The sequence below is a fragment of the Drosophila hydei genome, unplaced genomic scaffold, assembly GCF_003285905.1.
Source record: "Drosophila hydei strain 15085-1641.00,03,60 unplaced genomic scaffold, DhydRS2 tig00008116-arrow-pilon, whole genome shotgun sequence".
NCBI classification, from domain to species: Eukaryota; Metazoa; Arthropoda; class Insecta; order Diptera; family Drosophilidae; genus Drosophila; species Drosophila hydei.
Window position 1 is genome coordinate 1,633,280 of NW_022045829.1, and position 27,687 is coordinate 1,660,966.

At 36.4% G+C, this 27,687-nt stretch overlaps 1 protein-coding gene and 1 long non-coding RNA gene across 4 annotated transcripts; one reads left to right on the forward strand and one right to left on the reverse strand.

The window, feature by feature from the left end:
• Positions 1 to 8,320: 8,320 nt before the first annotated feature.
• Positions 8,321 to 8,898, reverse strand: LOC111598992. Its single transcript, XR_003944296.1, has 3 exons — positions 8,817 to 8,898; positions 8,491 to 8,719; positions 8,321 to 8,397 (listed from the first exon to the last, which is right to left on the reverse strand). It is a non-coding gene; the product is annotated as an uncharacterized LOC111598992 (long non-coding RNA).
• Positions 8,775 to 27,631, forward strand: LOC111598991 (dual oxidase maturation factor 1). Of its 3 annotated transcripts, none has more exons than XM_023314494.2 (8): positions 8,775 to 8,969; positions 11,456 to 11,658; positions 14,461 to 14,658; positions 15,362 to 15,419; positions 15,498 to 15,632; positions 26,318 to 26,749; positions 26,810 to 27,380; positions 27,457 to 27,631. In XM_023314494.2, exons 3-8 carry the CDS (start codon positions 14,494 to 14,496, stop codon positions 27,497 to 27,499), a joined length of 1,404 nt encoding a protein of 467 aa, XP_023170262.1. In that variant the 5' UTR covers positions 8,775 to 8,969; positions 11,456 to 11,658; positions 14,461 to 14,493; the 3' UTR covers positions 27,500 to 27,631. The 3 variants fall into 3 exon arrangements, with proteins under 3 accessions (XP_023170262.1, XP_023170264.1, XP_023170263.1); XM_023314496.2 differs by having other exon boundaries at positions 11,467 to 11,658; XM_023314495.2 differs by having other exon boundaries at positions 8,775 to 8,913.
• The last annotated feature ends 56 nt before the right edge of the window (positions 27,632 to 27,687 follow it).

Sequence of the window (27,687 nt, forward strand, 5' to 3'; positions counted from 1 at the left end):
ACATGTGCTAGGGCTAAGTATGATAGACACCCCAAAAAACAAGAGCCACAAGAAAAGATAGAAGAAAAGATCAGAAACGCTCAGACGACGCTCAGAGCTAGGGAGAACGCAAAGCGGCAGAATAGAGTCTTCGATGTTGGTGACAAGGATTTGGTCAAGTCCAACCGACGGCTCGGAAACAAACTCACACCTTTATGTGTCGAGAAGGCCGTGGAAGCAGACCTGGGGACCGAGGTCCTCATTAAAGGAAGGGTGGTCCACAAGGACAACCTAAGATGACTCCCTTGTTTTTTTATTACACCTTTTATTATAAGCCGCTAGGCAATTTAGAATAAGTTAGATATAGTTTTTCAATTTACCTTTAGCCACTTGGCATAATTTTTATAAAACAATTTGGTGGCGGGTACACCCGATGCCGGTCATTTAGAGTAGATTAGGTCCACTGAAATGCGACTAATGAATGCCGACAGTAGACGGATAGAAGTAAACACTGAGGTTCAAGACCAGCTTAACCAGTTAACATTTGCTGTCAATGGAGTTCTCGGGATAGCCAAAACTCACAAATTGATTTATTTATTTGAAACACTGAAACACTGTCCAGAAACAGAATGCGGACGATCGAGTTGCAAAGTTTAATGCTTGCTATTACTCTCGCGAAGGCTCATTGTTAGCCCAAACATTTTGGACTCCTCAGATTTAAAATCAATTTGGCTAGAGGAATCCGTCAACACTATACATTTTATAACCAAATTCCCAAAAATTAAAAAAGCCTGCAGAAAAATTACGATTTATCCTGTCGTCCACAAGAACCAGCAACAGCTCTATTCGCCCCATAGTTGGATGCTAAGCCAGAACCACAGCATGCAAATCTACAAGCGGAATCGTTGAGGAAACCCCCTTGTTCACGGCACCACCACCAACAGTAGAAGCTCATCAGCCAGCAACAACTAACGAACTCTTCGCGGCGGCAGAGCCAAGCGACTCTTCATCCATACTAGAACCAAGTCAAGAAATCCCCAAAACACCGCCAACTGCATTAATTCAAGAAGTTTCACAGCCACAGGTTGCTCCAACCGCTGCCCATCTCTGTCGACACCTGCCACAGCTGCCGGCTCATCCTCATCCTCATCGGCAGCGGCGTCACGTCAACTGCAGCTGCCGGCATTGTCGGCAGTTGCCGCACGGCAACAGCAGCTACTGCTGAACGGCTCGCTGAAGAGCAAGACGAAGACATTTACTGCGTATCGAGCATCGGTGCGCAGCGAGAGCGACGACAAGGAGTACAGGGCGGCTAGCAGCAGCAGCAACACGATACCGACGACGGGCAAAAGTCGGCCGGTGTCGCACTCGCTGGCGGCCAAGATCAGCGGCAAGAACTGTAACAATCTGCTGCACAACGCCGGCAATAAGCTAAGCGTGAGCAGCAACTCCTTCGGCCTATACGCAGCATCTGGCATCATCGCCCAAGAGCCCTGTCTCCAGCAACGGCCATCTGAACAAATACTGCCTGACGGACTTGACGCGCCGCAAGGCCGAATTCAATCGCCAGCTGAGCGCGCCGACAGACTACACACATCACTCGTCCAGTAACGGCTCATAGCATCGCTGGAGTGGTGGGACACAGTCATCACGGCCATCACGGGCACGTGCACGGCCAGTCATCGACGGCGCCAGCCACACTCAAGTCGCTGCAGCTGCACAACTTTGGTGTGCATCATCCGATGCCAAGGCCCACGTCCACGTTGTGCACCAACAGCTTCAACAGACGCCACATACGTAGGCGCAAGAGCAAGCTTAGTAAGCGCCTGCTGAACGGCGATAGCGAAGAATCAGTACGCTGCTCATACTGCTCCGTATTGAATGTGAATGAGAACGACTTGCGGATTTCATTCGAGAACACCTGCACCGACTCGCTGGTCACCGCTGCTAATATGCGACCAAGGAACCGAAATGGTGCACTTTGATGATGTGTCGTTGTACGGCACTCCGAAAGAGGAGCCATATGCTGTACTTTAATCTGCATTGGCCTCACTCTTTGGTGGATCATCGACGCAAAGAAGTCCGCGAAGCACTTGCGAGGAGTCGTCGCTGGAATTGGGTCGGTCGAGGACGACCTTACACTTGAGGGGGGGGTAGTTAACTTATAACACTTAGTTAGCTTATAACACTTAATATAAGGTATTATTCAACACTTATTATCGGGTGCTAGACAAGTTAAGGAACAGCCCTGGCAAGAGCAACTCTACTTACGCCGGTGAGGCTATGATTTGTAAAAATATAGATTAGTCTCGTGTTTTAACTCGTACTGATAGGACATGCTAAAAATTGGTGTCATATAAGTAAAACTAAAAATAGTGAATATAATAAGAAAAACCAATAAAATTAACTGTTTCGATTATTCAAAAAAGAACAATTAAAAGCAGGGTTAAAAAGCGTTCTTCCAGTAAACCGCTTAAATAAATATTCACTCCGTCATTTGCTCGTTAAATGGCTTATTTCATTGTCTGAGCCCGAGGCCAGCAATAAGAGGCACAGTCGCCTCTCAACCTAACTTTCAGTCACCACAGGACTGGAAAACATATAATTTATATATATATATATATATATATATATATATATATATATATATATATATTAACTTCTTTGTGCTTACATGCTTAAACATACTTACATACTTATTATATGATTCACCTTTAGCAGAGCCTAAAATTGTTAGAGCAAGTTTCCTATTCAAATTTCTCTTCTATATATTTATATTTGTGTATTCAAAAATCTTTTTATATACACGGAATGACCTTTATTTTGAGATGCTAATAGCTGAGAGCGCAGAGCAAACATTAATGTTTATAAAATAAAATAATTATGTAATTTCTTAAAATTTTCTAATATATGTATATTTTGTTTCTCATGTTTTATAAATATACCATTCACAACTAGAATTTGTATACCCTGTCATATTAAAGCTTACAATTATGAACATTTCTTAGGCAATTCTTAGTTCAGAATTCATTCCTCTTAAGCTTAGAATGCATATAAATTGCATAAACGCAATGCAAAGCAAAATACCCTGTATAGCTTAAAAAATAAATATAATAAATATAGATAAATATCTAATCAAAATATATAATATAATATATATATATATATATATATATATATATATATATATATTTATATATATACCAATTAGAACAACTGAAAGTCACTTAAATTATTACAGGGTAACTGCTAATTGATAATTGTTATTCAGCCAACACTGATTTGTTAATTAACGCTTATCAAAGCCGTCGCTGAAATGCTCAAGGCAAGAAAGTCAAGACTTTAGTCCATTTAATCTCATAATTTGCCAAAGCTCTAATTGACGGACTGCCAAAATAAAGAGACCCTGCCCAAAAAAATAATAATAATCGCCTGGGTCTCAAGACCTTGCCCCTGGCATACAAATCGGGCGAAAAATATGCAAAAAATAGTTTCAGGTTCAAAACTATTAGCGCCCGCATGCAAAGGCGGTAAGCCGATCAAAATTGGAACAATCCGTTAGCATGTTGAACAAATAAAATAATCAATAAACAATTGACGAGCTTTTTGTTGTTGTTGTTGTTGTCGTGCGTCGTCAGTTTCTCTTTTGCGATAATACCCTTGCTAAATAGAGGACTTTTTATATATGTAAACGACTTAATGAGCCATCAAATACATTTAAAAATTGATTTTATATAGACCACTTATTTGGACGAAACCGAATGCAAAACTAGTCAATAAACATATGCATCAAATTTCTTTTAAATAAACATTAACTTTTTTAAAAGAAATTTATATTAAAAACAACTTTCAGTTTAAAATACATTAAAACAAAAGAATTTGGTTTCTAGTTTACAATTTTATTTAGATATGATTTTGATATATTCTAAATAGTTTCAACTAATTTAATATGAATAAAAGTGAATTATATTTTATTTCTAGTATAATAATAATAATAAGCATTTTTTTTTTTTACATTTTTTTAATTATATTTTGTGTTTGGTGAATATATTTTTTAAATTTAATTGATGTATATTTTTCATATTTAAATGAAGAAGCATATTATAAATGGGATACAAATTTGTATATTTTGTTTTAATTTATTTTTAAATCTTTTAATTCATTTTTAAGTATTTCAATCAAGTTTTTAATTTTTAAGTATTTAAAGAAATCTTTTAAATTATTTTTAAGCATTTTCATCTATTTTTTAACTTTTAAGTATTTATGGCAAGCTTTATAAAATTATTTATTATATATTGAAATATTTTCTTAACATATTTAACATTTCAACTTATTGGATTAGCTTAAAATAAAGTTAAAATAAATTATATAATTGTTTTTTTATTTATAAAAAAATTTTGCTAGAGTATTTCAACTTCTTCAATTATATATATTTATTCGCATGATTTTTGTTGTTGTTATTTTGGTTTTATGACAGCTGACAACTGTTGCCTACCGTTTCATAAAATAGTTGTTTTTGGGGCCACTTGTCTGTCGAATTTTTATATTTATTTTATTTTATTTTTATTTTTATCTTTTTTTTTGTTTTTCACTTCTATTGATCGATTCGCATGTGCCGCATGCAAAAACTCAGCCTCGGGGCATGGTTAGTTTCAGCAGAAAATAATGTTTTAATTAGCAGCGCACAACACACACACGCACGCACACACACAACCACACACAGACACATTGATTGGAGCTGAGGTCGCGACGCGGTGCTCAGTTCTAGTATTAGCCATCCACGCCCCGCCGCACATTGTAATTATTATTATTATTATAATTATAATACGTCGGTTTGGGGGCGCACTCAAGTTTCACACAATCATTTTGTTATTGTTGTTGTTGTTGTTTTTTTTCCACATTTATTATTAGTTTTAATTTGTAGTTGGTGCGACGTTAAGCGCACACATTAACAATAAAACATCAAAACGAAAGGAAAATCTAAGACGCAGCTTAATGAACGCCTCAGTGAACAGCAAATCCTCACCTGCCTAAGTCATTCACTACCTGCCGCCAAACGTTGGCGATGACACGCGCGTGACACGAAATTTAAGACTTTGATTGGTTAATGAGACAAACGCAAACTCCATACTGAGGACAGCCTGAGTCGAGTTCGAAGCATCGTTATTTCTGTTACTTAAGTGGCAGAGATAGTTTGACAACTCCAGCCAGATATATGCCTAACAACTTTAGCTTTTACATAATACCAAACCTGGATAAAGCACAGATAGATATGTTTGTAATATGGGATATATAAAACAAAAGAATTTAATATTTTTAAAATTATTTTTATTTATATTATAACAAGAGCTTGACATGTGCTTAGATATCTTTTCGAATTACAGAACAGAAACTATATACTATTATATATATATATATATATATATATATATATATATATATATATATATATATATATATATATATATATATTAACTCTATCACTATTTCTATATAGCTAATATACCTTCAAATCACGCGCTCAGCGCTAATTGTAACTGAACAGACCACAGAACTCACTTAGCTATTGTCATTGCTGGGCATTCTCTATGTCATATATACATCTATACAGCATATGTATGTCTGCCTGTGTCTATTGCTCTCTAGTTTATAATGTTTTAATAGAATCGTTAGTTAGTTAAGTTCTTGAACCCGCCGGGGGAAACTTGAACGCTTGCTCATAGCCATAACTAATCTGTGTCAGTCGATTCGAATGTGGCTGCTGCATAGAACTCTTGACATGAGGAAGCCATTTGGGTTGCTTTTTGTGTAATCGCTGTAATTAGTGGGCATATTAGGTGCCATTAGTGTGAGTGAGATGGCATTATGGCGATCATTAATATACACATTTATATGTATATAAATGAAGAAGAAGAAGCAGCAGCAGTAGCTAACAATATATGTTTTGGGAAGAACTTGTGCGCAGCTGCTTAGCATCCAGAGAGCTATAATTATGCAACCTTCAAGTGGTCTAAGCCAATTTGTCATAAGTTATGGGAATTATTGAAATTGTGAACAAAACAAAAAATAAGCAATAATAAATTAAAAAATAAATATATACAAAACTTAGAGACTTAATGTAATCAAAATTTGGGTTTCCTAAAGATAGAGATTTAGAGTTGGAATCTTGATTGAGTTTAGAAAATCTGCTTACGATAATCAAGTCATATATATGAAGCCCATAAAAATCGTGTATATTTAGACTAAAATTTTAGTCTGCGCTTCAAAATTGAAAAAAAAAACTATAAATATATTTCTTTATAAATATATTAAATTCATAAATAAATTCGTGACAATTTGATCAAATTTAAATTAAACTTTGTTTGAAAATGCTATAAATATTTTACAAAATTATAAATTATAAAATTTACTATAAGAATAAATGTTATGGACTGATTCTCGAGTAGAACTTACTTTCTTTTACTTGTGATTTATTATATTGAATATATCTAAAAATTCAACTTATTAAATCTTTCATGCATTTTTTTTTGGTATTTTATCGTGGAATTCCCAACTCGTTATGCCAGCTAAACTAGATATTTTATCTGTTTTGCCATTAACAACCAGTTGACTTAAATTATTAAATAACAATTACAATTGACTTTCGGCATATAAAAAGTATATACACTTATTAACATAATTACATGTTGCCCTTCCCCAATGTCCCACTGACTTAACTCGACTCGACTCGCACAGCAAACTCGGCTTGTAGTGTCTTTCACCTTGAACTTGAGCTAAGTGCATAAGCTTCAGATTCCCTTTCCCTTTTTATATATATATTATGTATATAAATATATTTTTCCTCTTCTTCTGCTTTGGCTTGATTTGCTCTGTTTCTTTGAGTCATGCATCACATTGAGCTTAGCTTCTGGATAAAATTCCGCGGCAGCTGCTGGCGCGTGTTTTGAATTCTGAAGTTAAACACGTCTCTTGATATGTACTTTTAACACTATAGATATTATAAATATATGTGTATATATTGTTATTGTTTTTTTTTATTTGGTTTTGTTTAGTTAAGACCATTGACCGTCCTCGGCATGTTTTGTGCGCATTCCGAGTCGCTGGCGACACATCCGTATGGCATTTGATTCTTGTTTTTATTTTCATTAAGTCGCCGGTAGTTATTTCTTTGTTGTTGTTTTTTTTTATATTTTTATAGTATTTTTTTTTGGCTGATTCATTTATTTTTTTATTGCCTGCACAAAATAATTTTTCAAAAAAGGGCATTTTTGCTGGCAACTGGTCCCAGTTTCAATTTCAAGTCCAGTTCATCCAGTTGGCTCTTCTGCTGCTTATTCTTCTTCAGTCACTGACCGTGGACGGCCTTGCGCGCCAATTTAGTTAAATTATTTTGTGCTAAGTTTATTGTTCTTCTTGTTATTGTTGCTGTTGCTTCTGGGCTGTTATTGATTATTGAAGTTCAATAAGTTTGATGCCAGCTGTCGGCAAGGCCATAATTTAACATTAAAATAGCGCTAGAACAAAAGACTTAAGCAACGAACTTGATGATGCCAAACAATCGATACTTTTTTATAATCGATAATTTACATAGTTCCTTTTTCGACGAAACCATAAAATTTAAAATGCCCAAAGAGAACGAACGTGGCCATAAATTTTGATGTTAATCATGAATATTGATCTTGAAATCTTAACGGAAAACGAGTTTGAAAAAAAAATTAATATAAAGTTAGTATTATGAAAAATGGATAGAGAGGCTTACAGAGATATTTAAGCAGTCAAAATAGTTAGGATTATAAATGTATACAAGCAGACATAGATGTTAGTGGATATGGTTAGATGTACAGCTAGATAAATACATATATATTGTTTAAATTAAAGAACAAAACTGTCGAGTTAGTAGCAATTATAAATCGTTATAAATATATATTATAATTTTTTATATATTTTTATTAATTGCATATCCACTTTGTTGACATTGTATCATATTTTTCTAAATGGATATAAACTTTGATATAGGTAATATTTGGTATGTGAATTAAATAATTAATGCTAACGCATTAAGACTATAAAATTAACAATTATTTGTGTGCTAATCTTAACTATTTGAGTACGCATAAAAGCTATATGATGTTATAGACTTATATAATACAGATTGTAAATATATATATGTGCGTGTATTTTATGGCTAATTTGGCACATCATAAAAGTTGCATCATGCGTCTGCCTCTACAGCTATGATTAGCTCTTATGAGTGGTTCTGCCTGGCTTCGTGTTTGCCTGCCAAATTTGCAGCTGTCAAGATCTTTAAAGACACAGACATGTGTATATGTATGCAAACTTACATAGATACATATATATATATACATATGTCCATATAACAGTGTGGAGATCAAAGAGGCTGCAGCACGGTAGTCGACACTAAAAATTCAATTAGTTAATTAAATATTAATTACATGCACTGCACAAGCGTCGCTCATTTCGATGCTAATTCAATTAGCAGATGTTACCTACCTGTCAGCAATTATATTATTATTTTTTGTTTGAATAATATTTTTGTGTGACAGCAGCTGTGCTTTGCTTTTACCTTCTATTGATTAATACAAATTCTTGACTGGTTTATTAAATTTGATTTGTATGTGAGGCCGCGTCTCAAAGTGAGCGAGTTTTTTGCATTCTTTGCATTCGCTAAATGGCCTCACAAGGTCCACCTTAGTCAGCAGCAGGAGTTTAGCCCTCGTGCCTGTTGAATTTTATTAGAGCATAAATTCACACTCATTGTGCTAAAAAGCTTTAACGTGACAAAGCTTTTTAACGCTCGCACACGCTCTCCCTCTCACTTGATCATTCTCTCTGTGTGTATTTTGTCTTACGCTCAGCACTTAACGACGCTCAGTTTGCCAACGACAGGCGTTTGATGCGGACGCGGCGGCGCAAGTAAATAGCAACTAGACGCGAACGTTGCGCGCAGGCGCAATAACCAACGAAAACACGTACAAACGAAAATAGATAAAATAAAACTGTCATTTTTTTTTGGTTTGTTTTATGCTTTTGTGTTTTGTGCTATGCGCCGGGCGCTTAGCTAAATTCAAAACAGCAAACCAAAAAAAATAAAAACTAAAACAAAATTCAGATAAAGTTGATATAAATTAACGAAAAAAACTAACGGTACTTGATATGCTCCTCTTTCGAGTAATTCGTAGCTATGCTTTGTTGTGGTGTTTGTATGTAAAAAAAATAAATGCGATATACTCGTGAAAATTGGGCAAAAAAAGTGTGCAAAGGCAATTAACGGCAATAAAATTAAATTACACATAATAAGACCTAATAAAAAAGTGAGCAAATTTTCACATAATAGTGGCAGAAAATACAGCAAATGCATTGAAGCGTATTTTGTTGTTATATTTGTTTTTGCTAGAGTGTTGAAATTATGTTTACAAAAGCTGCGCGAATAATAATATAAAAAAGATGTTAAGATAAAAAGTGGTTAAATTAAGTAAAAAAAACTCGTCATCAAAATTTCCCACTAAAAATAATCAAAATTCAATAGAGACTCATCGCTTATTTATTCTATCAAAATGTTGCGAAAAGCCACGCTAAAAATTAAAAATACAAAAATTAACAAATTAAAAACTCGTAAAGACAAGCAGCGACTAGAGAAACATTCAAATTCAATGCGAGAACTTTGTAGCTTCTGTCTGCTCATATTCATGTAGCTGTCTCTTTCCCTCTCGCTCTACATGTGCCGTATTTCTTATGCACGTTTTCCCTTTGCCTTTGTGTGCGCTCTTTTGTTGGTGTCTCTATTGTACACTTTACCGTTTTATCGTTCGCTGTGTGATGTCTGTTTGTATATGCTTATATGCATCAAGTGTGTGTACAGACGCCCATTTATACAATTGTAGTTGCTGCTTTTTTGTTTTCGACAATTTCTTAAGGTGCGTTGCAGCATTCGCTACTGCTACTGCTGCTGTAATTTTTATTTTTCTGTCGATTACTTCATCTGCTGTTTATTTCCTATGTGCTGCGCGGACACATGTAACTGACCCACGCCAAAACTGACCACCGCAAAAAGCGCAGTAAAGCAAAAAGTCAAAAACTATGCACACTAACAGCAACAAAAATATCGCAAAAAAAGCCGGTTGAAGGCGACTCTTACATATTTACACGCACCAGCGCTCATTGAACACACACAGCAACGCCGCCAACAATAACAACAACAACGGCAACAAGCCAAAAGCAAACAGAAAGCAAAAGCAGCGCACGACTCAAAAACCTGTAACGCACGTCGACAGAGCTTTTAAAACATTTGCAGTCCGCGCCGCGTCTTGATTATGTCAATTCAATGTTTACTTCATTTCCTCAACCAAAAAGAAATGCGAAGATAAACTGAGCAGCAGCTAGAAGAGCATAGCAATAGCAATTTCACTTTCGTTGGACTTGAAAAGCTGCAGCAGCATGCGGCGGTGCGAGAGTGTGAGTCAGAGAGTGTGAGTGAGAGTGAGAGAGTGAGCACCAGCTGCATTGGATGCCGCTTCTGTTACTGCTGGTGGCTGACTGGGGCGTTGCTGTGCTGCTGCTACTGTTTTGTTTTTGGTTTTGCTTTGCTCTGGCATCGCATAGTTTCGGTTTCATTTTGTAACTGTAATGTCTGTTTCATTGTTGTTGTCTGTTGCTTGACAGACACACGCAAAGCTTTTTTTCGTTTCTTTCGTTAAGTCGTTGTGTAGTAAGTAACGTAATAACGTAATGCGCTTTAAGATTTCCACATGCAATGCGGCGTCGCGTGTTACGTTTTGGTGCCAAGTCCAGCGTCGACGCCGGCAGCTGTCGCAGCCGCAGCAGCGACGACAGTTGCATTGTTTTTGTTGTTAGGTAATCGAGCTAATAATGCGCTCACTGCGATGACGACCGCGACAGCTCCTGCAACAAGTATGCGAAGGTCGGCAGCAACAACAGAGCTACATACAAGGCACCCCAATGAGATTTTCGATTCCACGTTTTACACGCATATTTTTTTTGGTGTTGCTATTAAAGTTTTCGTGTCAGCTTGTAAAAAATTCTAATTATAAATGAAACAATTTATTACCGGGTTTTAAAAATAAAATGCAATTTATGTGCTAAGTTGCGCGGCGTTGACTAGCCAAAGCCAAAACCAGTTTCATGCAGTGCCAAACAACAACAACAGCAATTGCCAAGTGGGTGCAAGAAAAAATAACAAATAAAACTAAAAATAAAAAATAGTAATAAAAATAAAAAGTGAAAAAAAAACCAAAATTTTGCCAACATATGTAAAAAGCTGTGACAACAACGAATAAAACTTTATCAAAATTAAATAAAAAAAAACATATTAGTAATTTAGCATGAATCGTTTTTGCAGATTGAGTGTGTGCGTGTATGTGTGAATGTGTCGTGATTCATTAATCAAACGTAATCAATAAATCAATTGATTTTAATAAATGTTAATTTTATTGCTTAGATATTATTTAGTAGCAGTCGCTTCGTGTCTTAAATGCATTAAAAATTGAACGAAATTGTGAATTGGTTTACGAGACGATTATCAATAAAATAAAAAAACACAAAAAAATTTACAAAAATAAATAACAAAAATAAAACAACGAAAAAAAAAAACAAACAAACAACGATATTTATATGCCGGTTTTGTATTAACTGACAAGTTTGGTAAGTGAACTTTGCTAAAGAATTGTTAATTAATTGAAACACTGAAAGAAATTTTAAGTGCATTTATAAGCTATAATGGATTGAAGCACTGAAAGAAATTACAAGTGAATGTTTGGAGTCTAGTAAAAGTAAAGAAAATTGAGCTCCAATTGAAAGGTAAAAGGTATCCTCAACCCACTGTTAACACTTTTGAGTTCAATTGAAATGCGGCTTTCAATCTGAGACTATTGAAACTGAAACTTTTAGATTACAGAATGCAAATCCGAACTATACAATTGACAAAAGAGTACAACAGTATAACAGTATAACAATTCTAGTTGACCACACACTGTACGCAATGAAGTTAAGCTTTAATATATTTTTCGACTTTTGCTTCGTTAAATCTCTCTATCTTTAAGTGGCGCAGACACTGAATGTGGCCCTCAGGGCGGCCCAGGTCTTCAACTTTCACAAAGTCAGAACTTGTATTCGCCGCCAGGGTAAAACCCCGTTGTTTCGCTGCTTAAGCACTTGAAGACTTCAATAATAACAAAAGCGTTACTTACATCCGCGTGCCAGCATACGTAACTCGTTGCGTATGCTCAATTCTCTTTCTTTCGTCCGTTTAAATGGATATAAAAAACATTAAGTTGTATAAGTTTGTGTTGTATTGTATAGCAAGATAAATGCTAATTGAAATTTAATTATTAGAATGGCAATTGAGTTAAGTGAGAAGTGAATTCATTAAGTGATTGCCATGAAGTCCAAGTTTTCGGTAAACATCCCTCTAGGTGATTCTCAAAAAGTTGACTCAGCAAAGGCTTATGATGCTTATTGTATTGCTTTTACCATCAACTGATATAAGAAGTATATATAAATAAAATTTTCCAAATATCTGTTTTATTAACTTTAATCACAACAACGCCTTGATTTTCAAATCTTTAATGTATTATATGTGGCGATTGATTAAAAAACCGGATTTTCAAAAAAGAAAAAACCAATTATAAAGAAACACAAGTCTACAAATTTTAGTTAGTCTGTATTGAGCTCTGACAGATGATATGGTTAGTTAATTTAGTGTAGGTCGCATTTTGGCTAGGGTATTTAGAGATTCGTTATGCTTAAGGTATTATTAATATTCTCTTATTCAATTTGATTGGCACTTAATTATATCTTTTGACTACGTCATTCTAAGCAACAGCTGATGATGATTATAGACGTTGCTATTTCTACTGTTGTTGTTGCTGCTGCCGACGTGGAGCCCTCCCGCGACGGCTTTTGTTTTGTTTTGTTTCTTAAATCCGGTTCTAAATCGTAGACATTTCTGGTTTTCGAATCTATTATTTTTAACAAGTTATTTCGAGTGCTGAAAATTCAATTCCTTTGTTCAATTTTTAATTTTGCTTAGTTATTAATTCATTTTTTTAAAATCATATTTCTATTTGGACTTAGCTTTACATTTCCGGCTAGCGGGGGGCTTAACTGTGCTGCCCTTTGTTTATTTAACTAATTTAGCAGCTGGATTGGTTGCACTGAGCCGCTGCTGCCTGTCACTTGTCTATAGCTCAGCTTCAGTCACAGTTGAAATCTCCATCTTCATCTCTCGACTTTTATTTGTTGGGGTCTATCTGCAACATAAACGCTTAGTCACGAACCAAACCGATCCGTTCCGAGCCGTAAAAGTGCAAATCCATCTGCTACTTGGCATCTGGCATCTGGCAACTACTGGCAGCTGGCTTCTATATTTTTGATATACTCTGCCAGTGGGCATTCTAAGTGTGTTATGAAATATGTAAAAGGGGAAAATTTAGGGGGGAACAATTTAGGCCTGCAGAACATATGTTTGTAATGTTGAATGAAGAATGAAACATCTTCGATTTGTTAAATAACATAGTACATATGAAATAATACATATATGTAACATGTGTCCATGTTAACGATAGACTATGTTCGCGATCATAGCAAAATTCCCGATAAGTTGCTCAATATTCTCTTCCAGTCCAACTTCGTTTGCTTCGCGTTTGAGTATAAAAATTCTCTCTCTAATTTTGTTTGTAGTCTTTGAGTGAAACTCGGTCATCCGAATTTCGCTTGCTGTGCTTGATCATTTGCCTGCCAGATGTTCTGCTGCTCAGTCGCAACAGTGATTCACTTCTGTACCGCGATGGTAATTATTGGCATTATTCATAATAATAAAAACAATAAATATAATAATCATTGTAATAATAAAAAGGATCATGGTAGGTATGTTACATTTAAGATGGTTAATGGTTTCGTTAATGATATTGGTGATAATGATTATGATGTTGATTAGAATGACATATATAGATATAATTGTATGTGAAGTATGCGAAAATTACTCCGCCATTCCAAACTGGAGATTCCATTTGCTGCTTATTGACAAAAAAACGTTTGTTTTCTTGGGCCTTCCATCTCGGAACCACTCATTTACGACATCGTCTTCGCTGATATTTCAGTGATCTTAACTCTTGTGCAGCTTCTCTGATTAAATAGCTGCGAAAGAGTATTCAAAGCTCGATCGAACAAAATTATAATCTTTTGGCTTGTTATTTCTTTATGTTTCTTGTGGCTGCATATAGTAGTAAGTCGTAGCTACCCACGATGTGTACGGTTGTGGCTTTAGCTTTTTGGTCTTGGCTTAATTAGGCATCGCTGCTTTAAGCACGCACATGAGGTATGCAAATCTGTATTTTAATTGACTCTTGAGCTCACATCTAATAATTACAAGATATTGCAAAATATTTTTCAAACTTTTCCATTAATAATTTATGTTAATTTCTTATTTTCCATTTTGCTTTGCAGACACCAGCAACATAAAGGATAAATATATCCAGCATGAAGGGCTGGTTCGACGCATTTCGAGACGATGGCGGTCCAACGCTTTATTCCTTCTCAAATCGAACACCCGTCACGGGCGATGTGTCCATTGTGGCTGTATCTGTGCTATTTGCCACATTCTATGTGGCATTTCTTGTCATATTTCCGGGTGTGCGTAAACAGGTAAGTGTGGAATGGGCTCTAAAGGTATTTACCTTTATGAAAATCTAAGCCAAAGAATTTAATTCATATTTTCATAGTTGAACTTTAAACTTTTAATAGAATTTATGAAACCAGTTGTACAGGAAATCGTAGTTAAGAGCTTTATTTTGCTTGCTTATTTTTTTTTAATCTAGTTCCTCGAACTAGTTTATGCGCATGTCAAGGACTTGACTTTACTTAAGTATGACAATGCCAAAGAACCTGTTCTATGCTATATAGGCGTTATTTTTTATGTATCACTTACGTTTTAATTAACTTAATGATATCTTAGACTGGGCTGGGCTGGGCCTGGACTGGTACACGTAGTTCTCACGCTGCTGCCGTCTTGTCTACGTTTCGTATTTAACACTGACAGCTGTAATCATAATCGCCGGCACGTTTTCAAATAGATGTCAGATATAAATCTATAACCTGTTTGCCTGGCGCGCCCTTTTCTTTTACGTCTCCTGCTCCCCAGCAACAATCTCACAGCTAGTTTGGCCAATTGAGTGGCTGGCTTATTCAATTAGTCAACCAATTGGCAGAGTCGTTGGCCATAACTGGCTTTAAAACGCTTACGTCTTATGTAATTACGGTTTCACTTACAACACAGACACACACACAAACACACTCACACACGCACACACATCTCATTATAATCGACATCTCGTTTTCATATTCACAGAAGTTCACAACATTCTCGACGGTCACATTGAGTCTCTTTGTGGGTCTAGTCATACTGAGTGAGTATTTACCTGCCATCGCCTTTGCCATGTTAATTCCATATTCATTTGCTGTTGCCTCTTCTTTGCTACTTGTAGTTACCCGATTGGGCTCAGCCTGGCATGTGGCACATGCAACAATCATTGCACCATACAAAGCGTTCTCACGCGAGAAACTGCCCGCCCGCATTGGCACCCACATCGGACTGATGCACGTCAATGTGACACTAGCAGGTGAGTTGACAATATGAATAAGAATTTATACACATATGTACATATATAATACTTATTAAGTAAATCGTTTATATACTATAGTCGCTTGTATAAATGTTTTATAATGAATAGAAACTTGTTTTTAAGCACTGTCACAATGAAAATAGAAATTTAAATAAATTCTAGAAAATGTTTTAAGGGAAACTTTCAATTATTTTAAATTTAAAATCTTTTTTATATTAAAATATTCTTATATGTTGGCTATATTTGCTATGGGCAGTTTGGTTACAAAATATAGAAATTTTTTATTTTAAAATTAATTTTTATAAAAATTTTGCAATTTTTGAAAATGCTACAAAATGATTACATGCTGTCAGCCTTGAGCAAACTGTCGTCTTGCGGCAGAGTCACCAAAGTCGTCCCAACCTTCTTATATGAAATACCTTTATGGGGCTCTGCGGCGACGTCTTTAATAAACAAAATTGAAATTTATATATTAAATCTTTTTTTTTTAACATAGTAAAAAAATGCATTGCTTTTTTAACTTTATTATTTCAAACTATAAGAAAAAAGATGTTACAAAATAAGAAATATATAATAATAACTGTTGTAGAGTATTGGACGAGCTTAATTTTACAATATATTTTTTAGGGCATAAACCTAAAGTTGCCTTTAACTATTCAAGGCATATTCAGAATTGCATTATCTTTTGTTTTTTTCTTCAGTTTTCTGATCTGCCCTCGTCACATTTTGATAAAGTGTGTTTATGAGTTTTATAAAAATATATGTATTTTATGTTTAAAAGTTATTAAATCAGTAGCCTTAACTGCAGCACTAAATGCAACAACACCAGCATCTAGCAGCAGCTACCAGCAGCAGGCCTAACTTCCATGAGGCCCGCCCGCTTTTCGTGCTGTTGATTGAATGGCTTTTGTTGCCAACTGGTTTATGATTATGAATGTATTACCAAAAAACCGTTTTTGTTTTTGTAATTCATTAGCAAAGATAAATATGCCCAAGCTAGGGTGCTGTTCGTCGTTGTGGTTGTTGTTGTTGTTGTGCCCCTTTGCCAACTGATGCCAAGCGGAAGATAAACGACGCTCAGGCAACAGCCCCGGCAGCAGCAGCAGCGGCATCGGCTCGAATATGTCGCAAGCGGCAACAATTGAGCAATTTTCATTCAAGATTTTAATCGGCATTCAAAAAGATTTTAATTAAATTTGTACGTTTGGAGCAACTGTTGCAGTTGCAATTTGGCCTTTTGACTACGTACGTTTTGGGCCTGGCTAATTGATTTGCCGCCATGGACGTCGTAAACAAATATATGTATCTCTATATATATGTATGTATTTAAATAGATTTGCTTATAAAACAAAGTTGAGGGTGTGACGTCAGCAGGTAGCACGGCTTTTGGATTTGTGTTGTGCTCTATGGCCAAGTGCCAAGTCAAGCTGCATGTCACGATTCCCGCATAGACAACAACAGCGGCAGCAGCAGCAGCACTAGCACCAGCAGCAACAACAATCCTATAAAATGCCACTCAACACCTGCGGAAATATTCGCACAAGTGACTGCTGACGCGCTGCCTTTTAACTGGGCTTATACACTCATAGACACACGCACAGACACATACAAGCACAACTATATACACTGACGAGCAAAACTGTAACACATGTTCAATGTTCTTACTTCAACGGTCTGTATTATTTTTTCTACTTTATGCATGATCATGATCATAGTCTTGTTTTGTTAGTGAAATATTTGGCTCTTTTATTTATAAATTTGAAGACATTTGGTTAGCGATAAGAGAAATACAATAGCAAAGAGTAAAAAAAGTCAAATGTTACAGTTTTGCACTGCAAATATTTTTAAACAAATATTTTTATTAAATTTTTTTTAATAACGGGTCCACAGCCCTTTTGATTTTTTGAGGTTGTTTATACGGTTTGGCATACTTTGCGTGTAGCGTCGCACCATTTCAGGTGGAATCGAGTACCAAACGTCCTTTGTTCTCTCTCATAACTCCATCCTGCCATTTGGAGGGGCCGCATATTTCGCAAGCTGCGATTTCAGATGGCTCCATACATTTTCTATGGGATTCATGTCTGGAGATTGCGGTGGCCACTTCATAGTTTGAAACTTTTGGTTCAATAACCAATTTTTCGTCAAATGGGATGTGTGCTTTAGGTCATTGTCTTGCAGAAATATGCAATTTTCAACAGCCAGACCCATGTTGCCAATGACTCCTCCCAAATTTTCTTGCAGAATTTTTAGGTATTGGTCCTTACGCATTATCCCATCGATTAACACTAAGGGCCCAACTCCATTTGTACAAATACAGCCCCAAACCATTATGGACCCGCCACCGTGCACCGCACTGTATTTGCCGATTGGACTGTGGGATTCCTAGTCCAATACCACGATCGTCCGTCTGACTTAAAACGATTAATTTTAGTTTCGTCTGACCAAATAACCTTGAAAAATTTTTTTTAGCATTGTTTAAGCTTTTTATTTGTAACTTACGGCATCCCAATCAGCTAGACCCCAATTTTCATGCATTATAGCACAGTTTCTAACGCAAACTAATGTGCCTTTTAGCTAGAAATGGTTTTTTTTTTCTTTCATTGGCCTTAAGCCCCAATCTGCCGAGACTGCGACGGACTGTCCACTCACTGGCATTTAAATTTAACACATTAGCCGCTTTTATTGGCGTAAAGTCGCGATTGTTTGTAACTAAGTTAGTCAAGTGGCGCGTGTCACGTTGGCTTAAAAGTCGCGGTCGGCCTCCTTTATTGATTTTAATGTTTTCTGAACTGTTTTTGTTTTTAACACTGCACAGTCATGTGGCTAACACCGAATTTATTAGCCACTTTCCTAACGGATTCGCCCCCTATCAATATTTCGATTATTTCCTTTTTCTTCTCATCAGCCATCATAATTATTTTGCAAAATGACTTAAAATGATCAAGGCTTGGCGATTTAAACGAAAACAAATAAGCTTTAATGGTAAAAAAAGCTTTGAAACAAAAGTAAATAGGTTTTGCTCTGTGAGTGCAAAACTGTAACATTTGACTTTTTTTACTCTTTGCCATTGTATTTCTCTTATCGCTAATCAAATGTCTTCAAATTTATAGATAAAAGAGACAAATATTTCACTAACAAAATAAAACTATAATCATAATCATGCATAAAGTAGAAAAGATTATACAGACCGTTGAAGTGAGAACATTGAACATGTGTTACAGTTTTGCTCGTCAGTGTATACTCATGCATATTCGCATTTGTTTGTTTGCTTCAGTCAGTCAGTCACTCACTCAATCGCACATTTGTTCATTCATTGATTCGTGCACTCGAGCAAACAACAACAACGACTATAAAGAAGAAGAAGAGGTTTGAATACAATAGAAAAAAAGGTGAAATTGTTGTTTGAAGCTGACGCAGTGAATCAATTCAAAATGCCATGCCAATCGAAGTAATCCTGGTCAAATGTTAAATCAACCAAGTCAGCCCCAAGCTGTAGCTACAACCTATAAATAACATATAACAATAAACTTAAGAGACAGCAAAGATATATAAATATATATTATATATATATGTATGTATATATATGAATATGTATGCGGTTGATTAGCTGAGCGAAGCTTAAATGCTCTATTAGAAAGAGAACGAACGAAGATATGGATAGTGATAAGGATAGGGATAGGGATAGGGATAGGGATAGGGATAGGGATAGGGATAGGGATAGGGATAGGGACAGGGATAGGGTTAGGGTTAGGGATAGGGTTAGGAATAGGGATAGGGATAGGGATAGGGATAGGGATAGGGACAGGGATAGGGACAGGGATAGGGATAGGGATAGGGATAGGGATAGGGATAGGGATAGGGATAGGGATAGGGATAGGATATGGATCTGGATAGAGATATGGATATGGATATGGATATGGATAGAGATATGAATAGGGATATGAATAGGGATAGGGATAGAGATAGAGATAGAGATAGAGATAGAGATAGAGATAGAGATAGAGATAGAGATAGAGATAGAGATAGAGATAGAGATAGAGATAGAGATAGAGATAGAGATAGAGATAGAGATAGAGATAGAGATAGAGATAGAGATAGAGATAGAGATAGAGATAGAGATAGAGATAGAGATAGAGATAGAGATAGAGATAGAGATAGAGATAGAGATAGAGATAGAGATAGAGATAGAGATAGAGATAGAAATAGAGATAGCAATAAAGATATAAAGATATAAAGATATAAAGATATAAAGATACACATACATTTCAATTCTTAGTCGCTGATACAATATATATTATTTATATACATGTATCAGTATAATTTATCAATATTTAGCTTACTCTACAATGTCAAAATCCTTTTCAATTTCATTGGATTCCATTCGATTTGCTCTATGCTGTCTCTGCCTCTGGCTGCCAGAGTATTTGCTTTTATTTCCCTTGCCGCTTGAGCTCACTTAACTGCATGCAATTTGGCTGGCCAACGTTTATGTCGGTTGCCATATTGCTCTTTGGTTTATAATACAGATTTTACGTTAGCTGCTAACTTCCATTTTTCTGCACCCATTTAGCCCCTGCCCCTTCCCAGTTAAGTCTTTCAATGTTTCAGTAGCTGTTTTCGAAACAAATGCTGCCAAAAGTGCTTCATGTTTATTTCGAACTGCTGTGAGTTGGCATTGTTGTCATTTGTGTGTATGTGTGTGTGTTTGTGGGCGTGTGTCAGCTTGTGGGCGGCGCTTACCAAAAGGGCAAACGTTGTTGCTCAAGTTGACTGACATAAAGACAGCCAAAGTATTCAAGTATTTAATGTAGTTGGGCTTTGATACCCTGTACGTGCTGACAATGGTTTAGATTAGTGTATCAGAGTTGATTAGCAGATCTGCCTGCGTAGTCTATAGATGCCATGTGTGATTGGTTACAGGGTATCTTCTGGTCTTCAACTCAAACTCACTGCTATTTCGTTATACTATATTTGAATATGATAATTGCGTGTGTCAATTTATGGCAGGCTGATTATATTGAGTAGTTCAGCATAGGCCAAAGCTGACAACTTAATTGTGGCCCCTCGAATTGAATTCAAATTAAAATTGAAATTGAAATTGAAATTGAAGCGCTTTAATGCAATGTCAAGTCAAAAGTCTTTATTCACCTACAAATATCAAATGTCTAGGTGTAATAATTTTGATTGCGGCTTAGCCATTACTATTGCCATTATCATAATGACTTTGATGATGATGATGATGATGATGCTGATGATGTTGGTATTTTTGGAGCCAATTTGCTTGATTTTAGTTTAAGTTGCAAGTTTTTAATATGTGGCAGGAGTTTATATATAGCTTTGCCTTGCATATCGATATCACGATGATGTTTTTAATGTGGGTGTGTGTCACGCTCCATGAGCCGCCGCATTTGGAGGCATTTGTGCTTTGGAGTTGTGTGTATTTGGACTTTTTATTGCGCACCTGGCTTCAGTTCAGTTGCAGTGGCTCCGCACAGGCGCCTGTAAATTGCTGAGGCCTTATATAGCCAGGCTATTGATTGCCAAGCTACAGTCAAATGACTAAGCAAACAAGTTTTTTCTCAACTCGGAATACACTAATGCATCAAACTGAACAATAGAAGTTGTCTAACGTTTGGGGAACAGCACTGAAACTTTGATTGATGTTAATTGAACAATATGGCATAGAATTTGCAAGGATTTGTATGCAAGTCAAAGCGAAATGTACAATGAGATAAGTATGTGAAAAATGTATATAAAGTCAAAAAAGTTCTTAGTGAAGGTTACGAAAATGTAGCAAATTGCATGGAATAAACTGATTTTTAATTAAAAAGTTAGATTGTAAAATAAAACTGCTTTGGTATTAAAACAAAACTTTAAAAAATAAATACTTTAGCTCAATAATGAAAAGAGAATAAAGAGACAGCTCAAGCGAGTAAATTTTGGTAAGACTATGAGCAGAGCAAGATGTTTATAGCCTAATACAAATCTAAGGATCAGAGTCTGAGTCTTGAAATTTTTGAGAATTGCATAGAAAGATCATAGTTGAATAATACATTCAACAGCAAGCTTTAATTGACTAGAAATATGGATATATATATGATATATATTCTATATATATAAATGTTATTTATAACCTTAACAGACATTCTCTATAAATATCTTTGGATTGATTTCACATTTAGCCAAAAAAAAAAACTTCAAGCCTTAAATTCTATTTATTGCTCAGCACTTAAGACGAACACGCCCACTCGTTGAATGTGTTTTGTAAAATGTCTTCTAAAATATTGTTTTATTCAAATTTGTATTTATTTTTTGTTGTCTGACTTTTCTTTGCTATTTTTTCTCCAATAAAAAAACGTCAAGTTCTATTTGCGAGCATTTATTATGAATTTGGACATGCGGCACTCGAGCGTTGTCAAAACGATGACATATGCGGAACATTTATTTATTTTTACACACATTTGTCACGCGGAGGGAATAGAGCAGGAGGCGGTTCGGAAGCGTTGTTAAACAGTTTTAGTGTTTCATCATTATTATTGTTGTTGTTGTCGCTTTGTCGTGTGCCTTTGGTCTATTGTCAAAAACTGATTATTAATTCATATTTGCTACAGTTGCTGCCAAATTATGTGTGTGTATGCGTGTGTGTGTGTGACACCTACTCTTTTACTCTCCATACCCGCCAGCTGCCTGCCCCTTTGGCCATTTGCTTACCACTTGGCGGGGCAGCAAAGTCAACATACAGAAATCAGCATAATCATCACTTCACAATTATGAAAAGTCATAACAACAATTATTTTTTGTTGTGTTGCTATGCGTATTTCTGTTGTTGTTGGCGTTGTTGTTGTGCTGTACTTAAGCGCGAGCTGCCTCGCTGCCTCGCGCTGTGCCACAAGCATCAAATAGGAAAACATCAATTTTATTGCCGCAGATATGGTAATTTTTTGTTGTTGCTCTTAACTTGGCTTTAATTATTTTTGCTGTCTACGATATTTGGTTTTTTTTCTTTTTAGTTTTTTATTTTGTAGTACAAGTTTCAGGAAGTTTTTGGCAACTGTTAATTAATGAGAGCGCTTGTTATTTGTTTATTTATTTATTTATTTTAATGTCTTAACAGCATGTTTTTGTTGTTGATTAAAACAGAAATTATCTCATTTACTAAATAAACTTATGGCAGGTATTGAGTTTGAAGTGATCTAAGGTTTACAAATATTTAAGATAAATGTTTTCGAAGATCAAATGGTATCAAAAGTCAGGCAACCAATGCCAGTAATCGATATTTATTTCGTTTATTATTTATCGGTTATTTATTTTGATTGTATAATCAGAAAAGCTTTAGATATTATTTTATAGCTAATAATAATAGTGGGATTATATAATATAGCAGTATCTTCTGCTTTCATCATGCCCCATTAGCGCCAGATCAAAGAGTGTATAGGGCAACAACATTGGATTCATACTCTGCTCAGTTATTTTATACATGATTTCGATAAATTCCAAGCGAATATTTGCGAACCTAATTCCCACGCTCATAAGAAACGGATAGTGATTATCATTTGTAATGTGACTCATACGCCGCGTAAGCCGCTTATAAATTTCTGTCTGCCAATTGTGGTGCCCAAATTCAAATATTGTTCAGACTTTTACAATATATTAGACATATATATAAGCTTACATCTGTTTCAATTGACAATTACATAAGCACGTCAAGTCAATTCAAAATGTTGTCGACAGACAATTCACAATCGGCCTTAAACTCGAGCCAAGGTTTTTGGTTGCGCCCAAAATAGGAAAATCCAATCGAAAACTGTCTACGCAGCGTCTGCGATCGATCATAAAAAGTCATTAAACTGCCGAATCGATACGATTTCCCAGTCGATGGCTGATCGCAATTCAACACATTTATTTTTTTTTTTTTTTTGGGCTTGGCAACTGAGCGTTTTCTTCTTCTTCCTCTGCTTCTTGTTTCAACCGGTTCAATTTGTTGAACTATTTGCAATGCTAATTGCTAGCTGGGAGATTAAAGCGCTATTATAATGCAGATGTTGATCGGATTCGAGAGGCAAGCGCTCGATAGAGCAAATGTGAAAGGTACATCGATAAAGAGCAAATGGAGCGGATATACTCCTAATGCACTGAGCCAGTTGAGTATTCAGAACAGATTTATCGAAAGTATTTGTAGTTCGTTTATATCAGAAAAACATATTGACACTCAGTTGAATGTCCACTTGACAACTACTTGACAAACACTACATTGTAACGGTTCATTTGACAAGCAGCAAAACCCTGGCCGCAACCTGGCACGCCAACTGTTTAACAACAACGGCCATGCAACTGCAACACCTTCAACAGCAACAATTTTGCAACCTTCGCAGTTATGAAAAGCAATTGAAAAATCACTTCCTGTCGCAGCCGGAAACTGTTGCAGCTGCCTGACTGCCTCACTGCCTGGCTGCAGCGCGTCAAACTGACGGCCACGCGGCGTATGCGTAACGTGTGTGCAACGCATTGCAACTGGTCGCTGCCTGGCTGCAGCCCACACGTTGCACGTTCGTTGGCTTCGTTCGCACTTTGCAATTCATTGTCAATGGCTCGACGCTAGCTCAAGCTAACCTTACATAACTACAACAGCTACAACAACCACAACAACTGCTAAGCACAAGCCAAGTCGAGTGAGCGGCTTATAAGTGCAACAACAGCAACAACAACAACATCGCATAATCAATTGCTGCAGTTGCTGCTCAGCAATGGCAACAGCAACAAATGTTTGCATATTTTGTTAACATTCGTCAACATTTTCCGGTTTACAACAGCGCACGCGCTTTCGAACAGCTACCAATTTAGCGAGTGTGCGAGTTGCGAGGGACATTTTAAAAGTTCTAGCCAAGCTTATATAAAGAACTAGCTAAGAGATATTTGAAGAGTAGAATAATGAAGGTCTTAATGATTTAAAGTCATTAAGAGAAAGAGAGAGACAGATTGAAAGGCAGAGAGAGGGAGAGAGAGAGGTATAAAGAGAGAGAAAGTGACTGAGAGGTAGAGGCTGGAAGAGAGAGAATGAATGATAGTCAGGGGCAGATATATTAAGAGATAGAGTGAAAGCAGGCGGGGAGAGGGAGAGAGAGAGAGAGACATATTTAAAGACAGAGAAAGAGAGAATGAGAGGCAGAGAGAGAGAGCCACGTAGAGAGAGATAAAGAGACTGAGAGTCAGAGGTATATAATGAGACATAGACTGAGACATATTGTAAGGAAAAAACTAAATGCACAGTTTTATAGCTAGAAATGTATACAATGAACAAAGTAGAGCTGGCAAACTAAACTTATCAAACTAACCTCTTATATTTGTTGTTAATTTTTTAAATTTTTTTATTTGTTTGCTTCTTAGTTTCTTTACTTAGTTTGGCATTACATTTGCATAATTTATAAATAATATTTTTTATTTGCTTTGCGTGGAGTCAAATAAAAACTCTTGCAATCTTCAATTGTTGTATAAATTTATAGAGTTATGACTATATGTTAATTGCATTTAAGTTGAGTGCGTAATCGGAAGAAGACCATATGAAATGTGCATATATATATATATATCTTTATCGCCCAGCCGTCCCATGGAGAAACTTAATCAATGCTCGCTTTAATTTTGTGCTTTTGCCTTTCGAAACTTTGAAAGATCTTTTGGGCAGCGGCCCACGCGCTTTGATTTTCAAGCAATTTGTGCTTTTAATTCTAAAAGCATTTTGGTTTATGCAAACCATTAATCTTCTTTTTTGGTGTTACTTTTTAACAGTTAAAGGGGGTCTTCATCATAATCATCATCATCAAAAGACTCCAAAGTCAAAACTCAAATGATATATGATTTGAACTTTTTTTTTGTTCTGTTGTTTGTCGTGGCGACGCGCGCGTTGCCACAGTGTCTGGCACCGAGTGACAAAATATGCAAAAAAAAAATGAAGAAGAGGAATAATAACAAAAAAAATAAATAAACAAGAACAAAAACAAAGAGAAAAGATTTGCTGAAAGACGATCTCTTTTGACGGCAACTTGAAGTAAAAAGACATCAAATTCTTATTTTTTCGAAAGTCTACTAGAAGACGTCAGTAACAGATGGCATAAAATAATTTAAATAATATCAGAAAAAATATATACACAATAAAAGATGACTCAACTAAGTTTTAGTCTTATGATTAAAGCTAAATGAATATACATAAAGGAAACCAAATTAAAAACCTAAATAAAATATTCAACTTAAGAGCAGTGGAAAATTTTAAAAAACTATTTTAAAATAGTTCCCTCAAAAAGTTATCTTTTAATCATAATTTGAATAAATAAATGCAAAGCTTATAAATATTATATATATTTATATTTGCTATTTATTTGTGAGTTCTTCTTTAGCTCAACTTATTCAAAATGTATAAGTTATAAATGCTTTCTAGGAACATTTTTTATTTCAGACATATAACCAAAAAATTCCCATAATCAATTACAAGACAAATCTAAGCTAAATACACGTTTGTCTAGTTTGCACTATGAAAAATGTAAGAAATTCTCCTAGAAATTATTTGTTATTCATAACATATGTTCATTAGCATTAACATATTATGTTAAGCTATGCTCTGTTAAAATCTCTATGTACAACAAATCTGTTATTCATCTCTAACTCTCTCTCTTTCTCTCTCTACTCAACAGCCATTCCCATTGGCAACTGGACTCAGCCAGACATTGACTACAATGAGCGCTTCAGCTGGGAGGGAGCGAACGATATGAGCGCCAATTATCGCTTGGCTCTGCAGCGCGGCTTGCCCTTTCCCATACTCACGGTGGCCGAGTATTTTAGCTTGGGTCGCGAGGGCTTCTCATGGGGTGGTCAGTATCGTGCCGCTGGCTACTTTGCCAGCATCATGCTGTGGGCCTCTCTGGCCTCGTGGCTGCTTATGAATTTGCTGCTGTTGGCGGTGCCGCGCTATGGAGCCTATCTCAAAGCCTTGACTGGCGCCCTACTCGTCAGCACTTCAGTGGGCTATCACTGCCTGCTGCCGCAGCGACCGTTGTGCATCTTTCTGGAGGGCGGTCGACTGGAGTTTCACTTTGGCTGGTGTTACTGGCTGGTCCTGGTTGCAGGTGAGTTGGCAGCCGTAATTCAAACCTCTCGCTTCCTCTCTCACGTGTCTTTCATTGCAGGCATTCTTTGCTTTATAGCCGGCGTGCTGATCTCCATTATTGATCTGGTCTGGCCGCACACGTTTTCCACGGTGCTGGAGGTCTACTATGGCACTCCATACGATCGCCATGTTATATTGGAGGAGTCGAGCGATGTGCGCTATCGTAAGCCGCGCAACAGTCGCGGTCTAGAGGAACCGCCTGGTCTCGGCTCGCGCATTCTGCGTCGCCTCAGCTCCAAGGCGCGTGATATGCAACAGCATGCCACAGCCCCGCGTCGTGGCAGTCCCGCCGGCGTCTCTAGCAGCGGCGTGGAGAACAAAGCATTTCAGGGCGATGCACCCAAGAGTCCTTGGCGCCATCCCTTTCGACGTGCCCAACAGCTGCCGCACTCGTCGCACTCCACGCAATCGCATCCGCTGCACCAGCATCATCATCAGCAGCAGCTGCAGTTTGTGGGCGGCGGTCCAGTCGGCGCACATCCCATGCATCATATGCAGCGCACCCTTTCACAGGACTCGGGCTCCAGCATAGCCTCCGCTGCCGTGCAAATATCACCTTTGCACAAGCATGCAATGGCCCGAATGCTGCCGTAATTAATATTATTTATTACTAATCTATTACATAAATTTGAAATAGAATTAATATATCTTTTTTTTTCTTCCCAGTAATCCGCCTGTGGAACGCATTCGCGATATGGATCACTGGTAATGTGCAGGTGCACAAGTCCTTGGCGAGTCCTCAACGAATTCTTGACAATTCAACAAACTCTAATTGACAAATAATTAAACAAAAACAGCAAGAAAATAATGCTACAAAACAATTTGTGATAATTTCTTAATTTAAAAACAAAGAGGAAGAAAACTAAATAACAAAAAACAAAAACAAATTAAAATAAT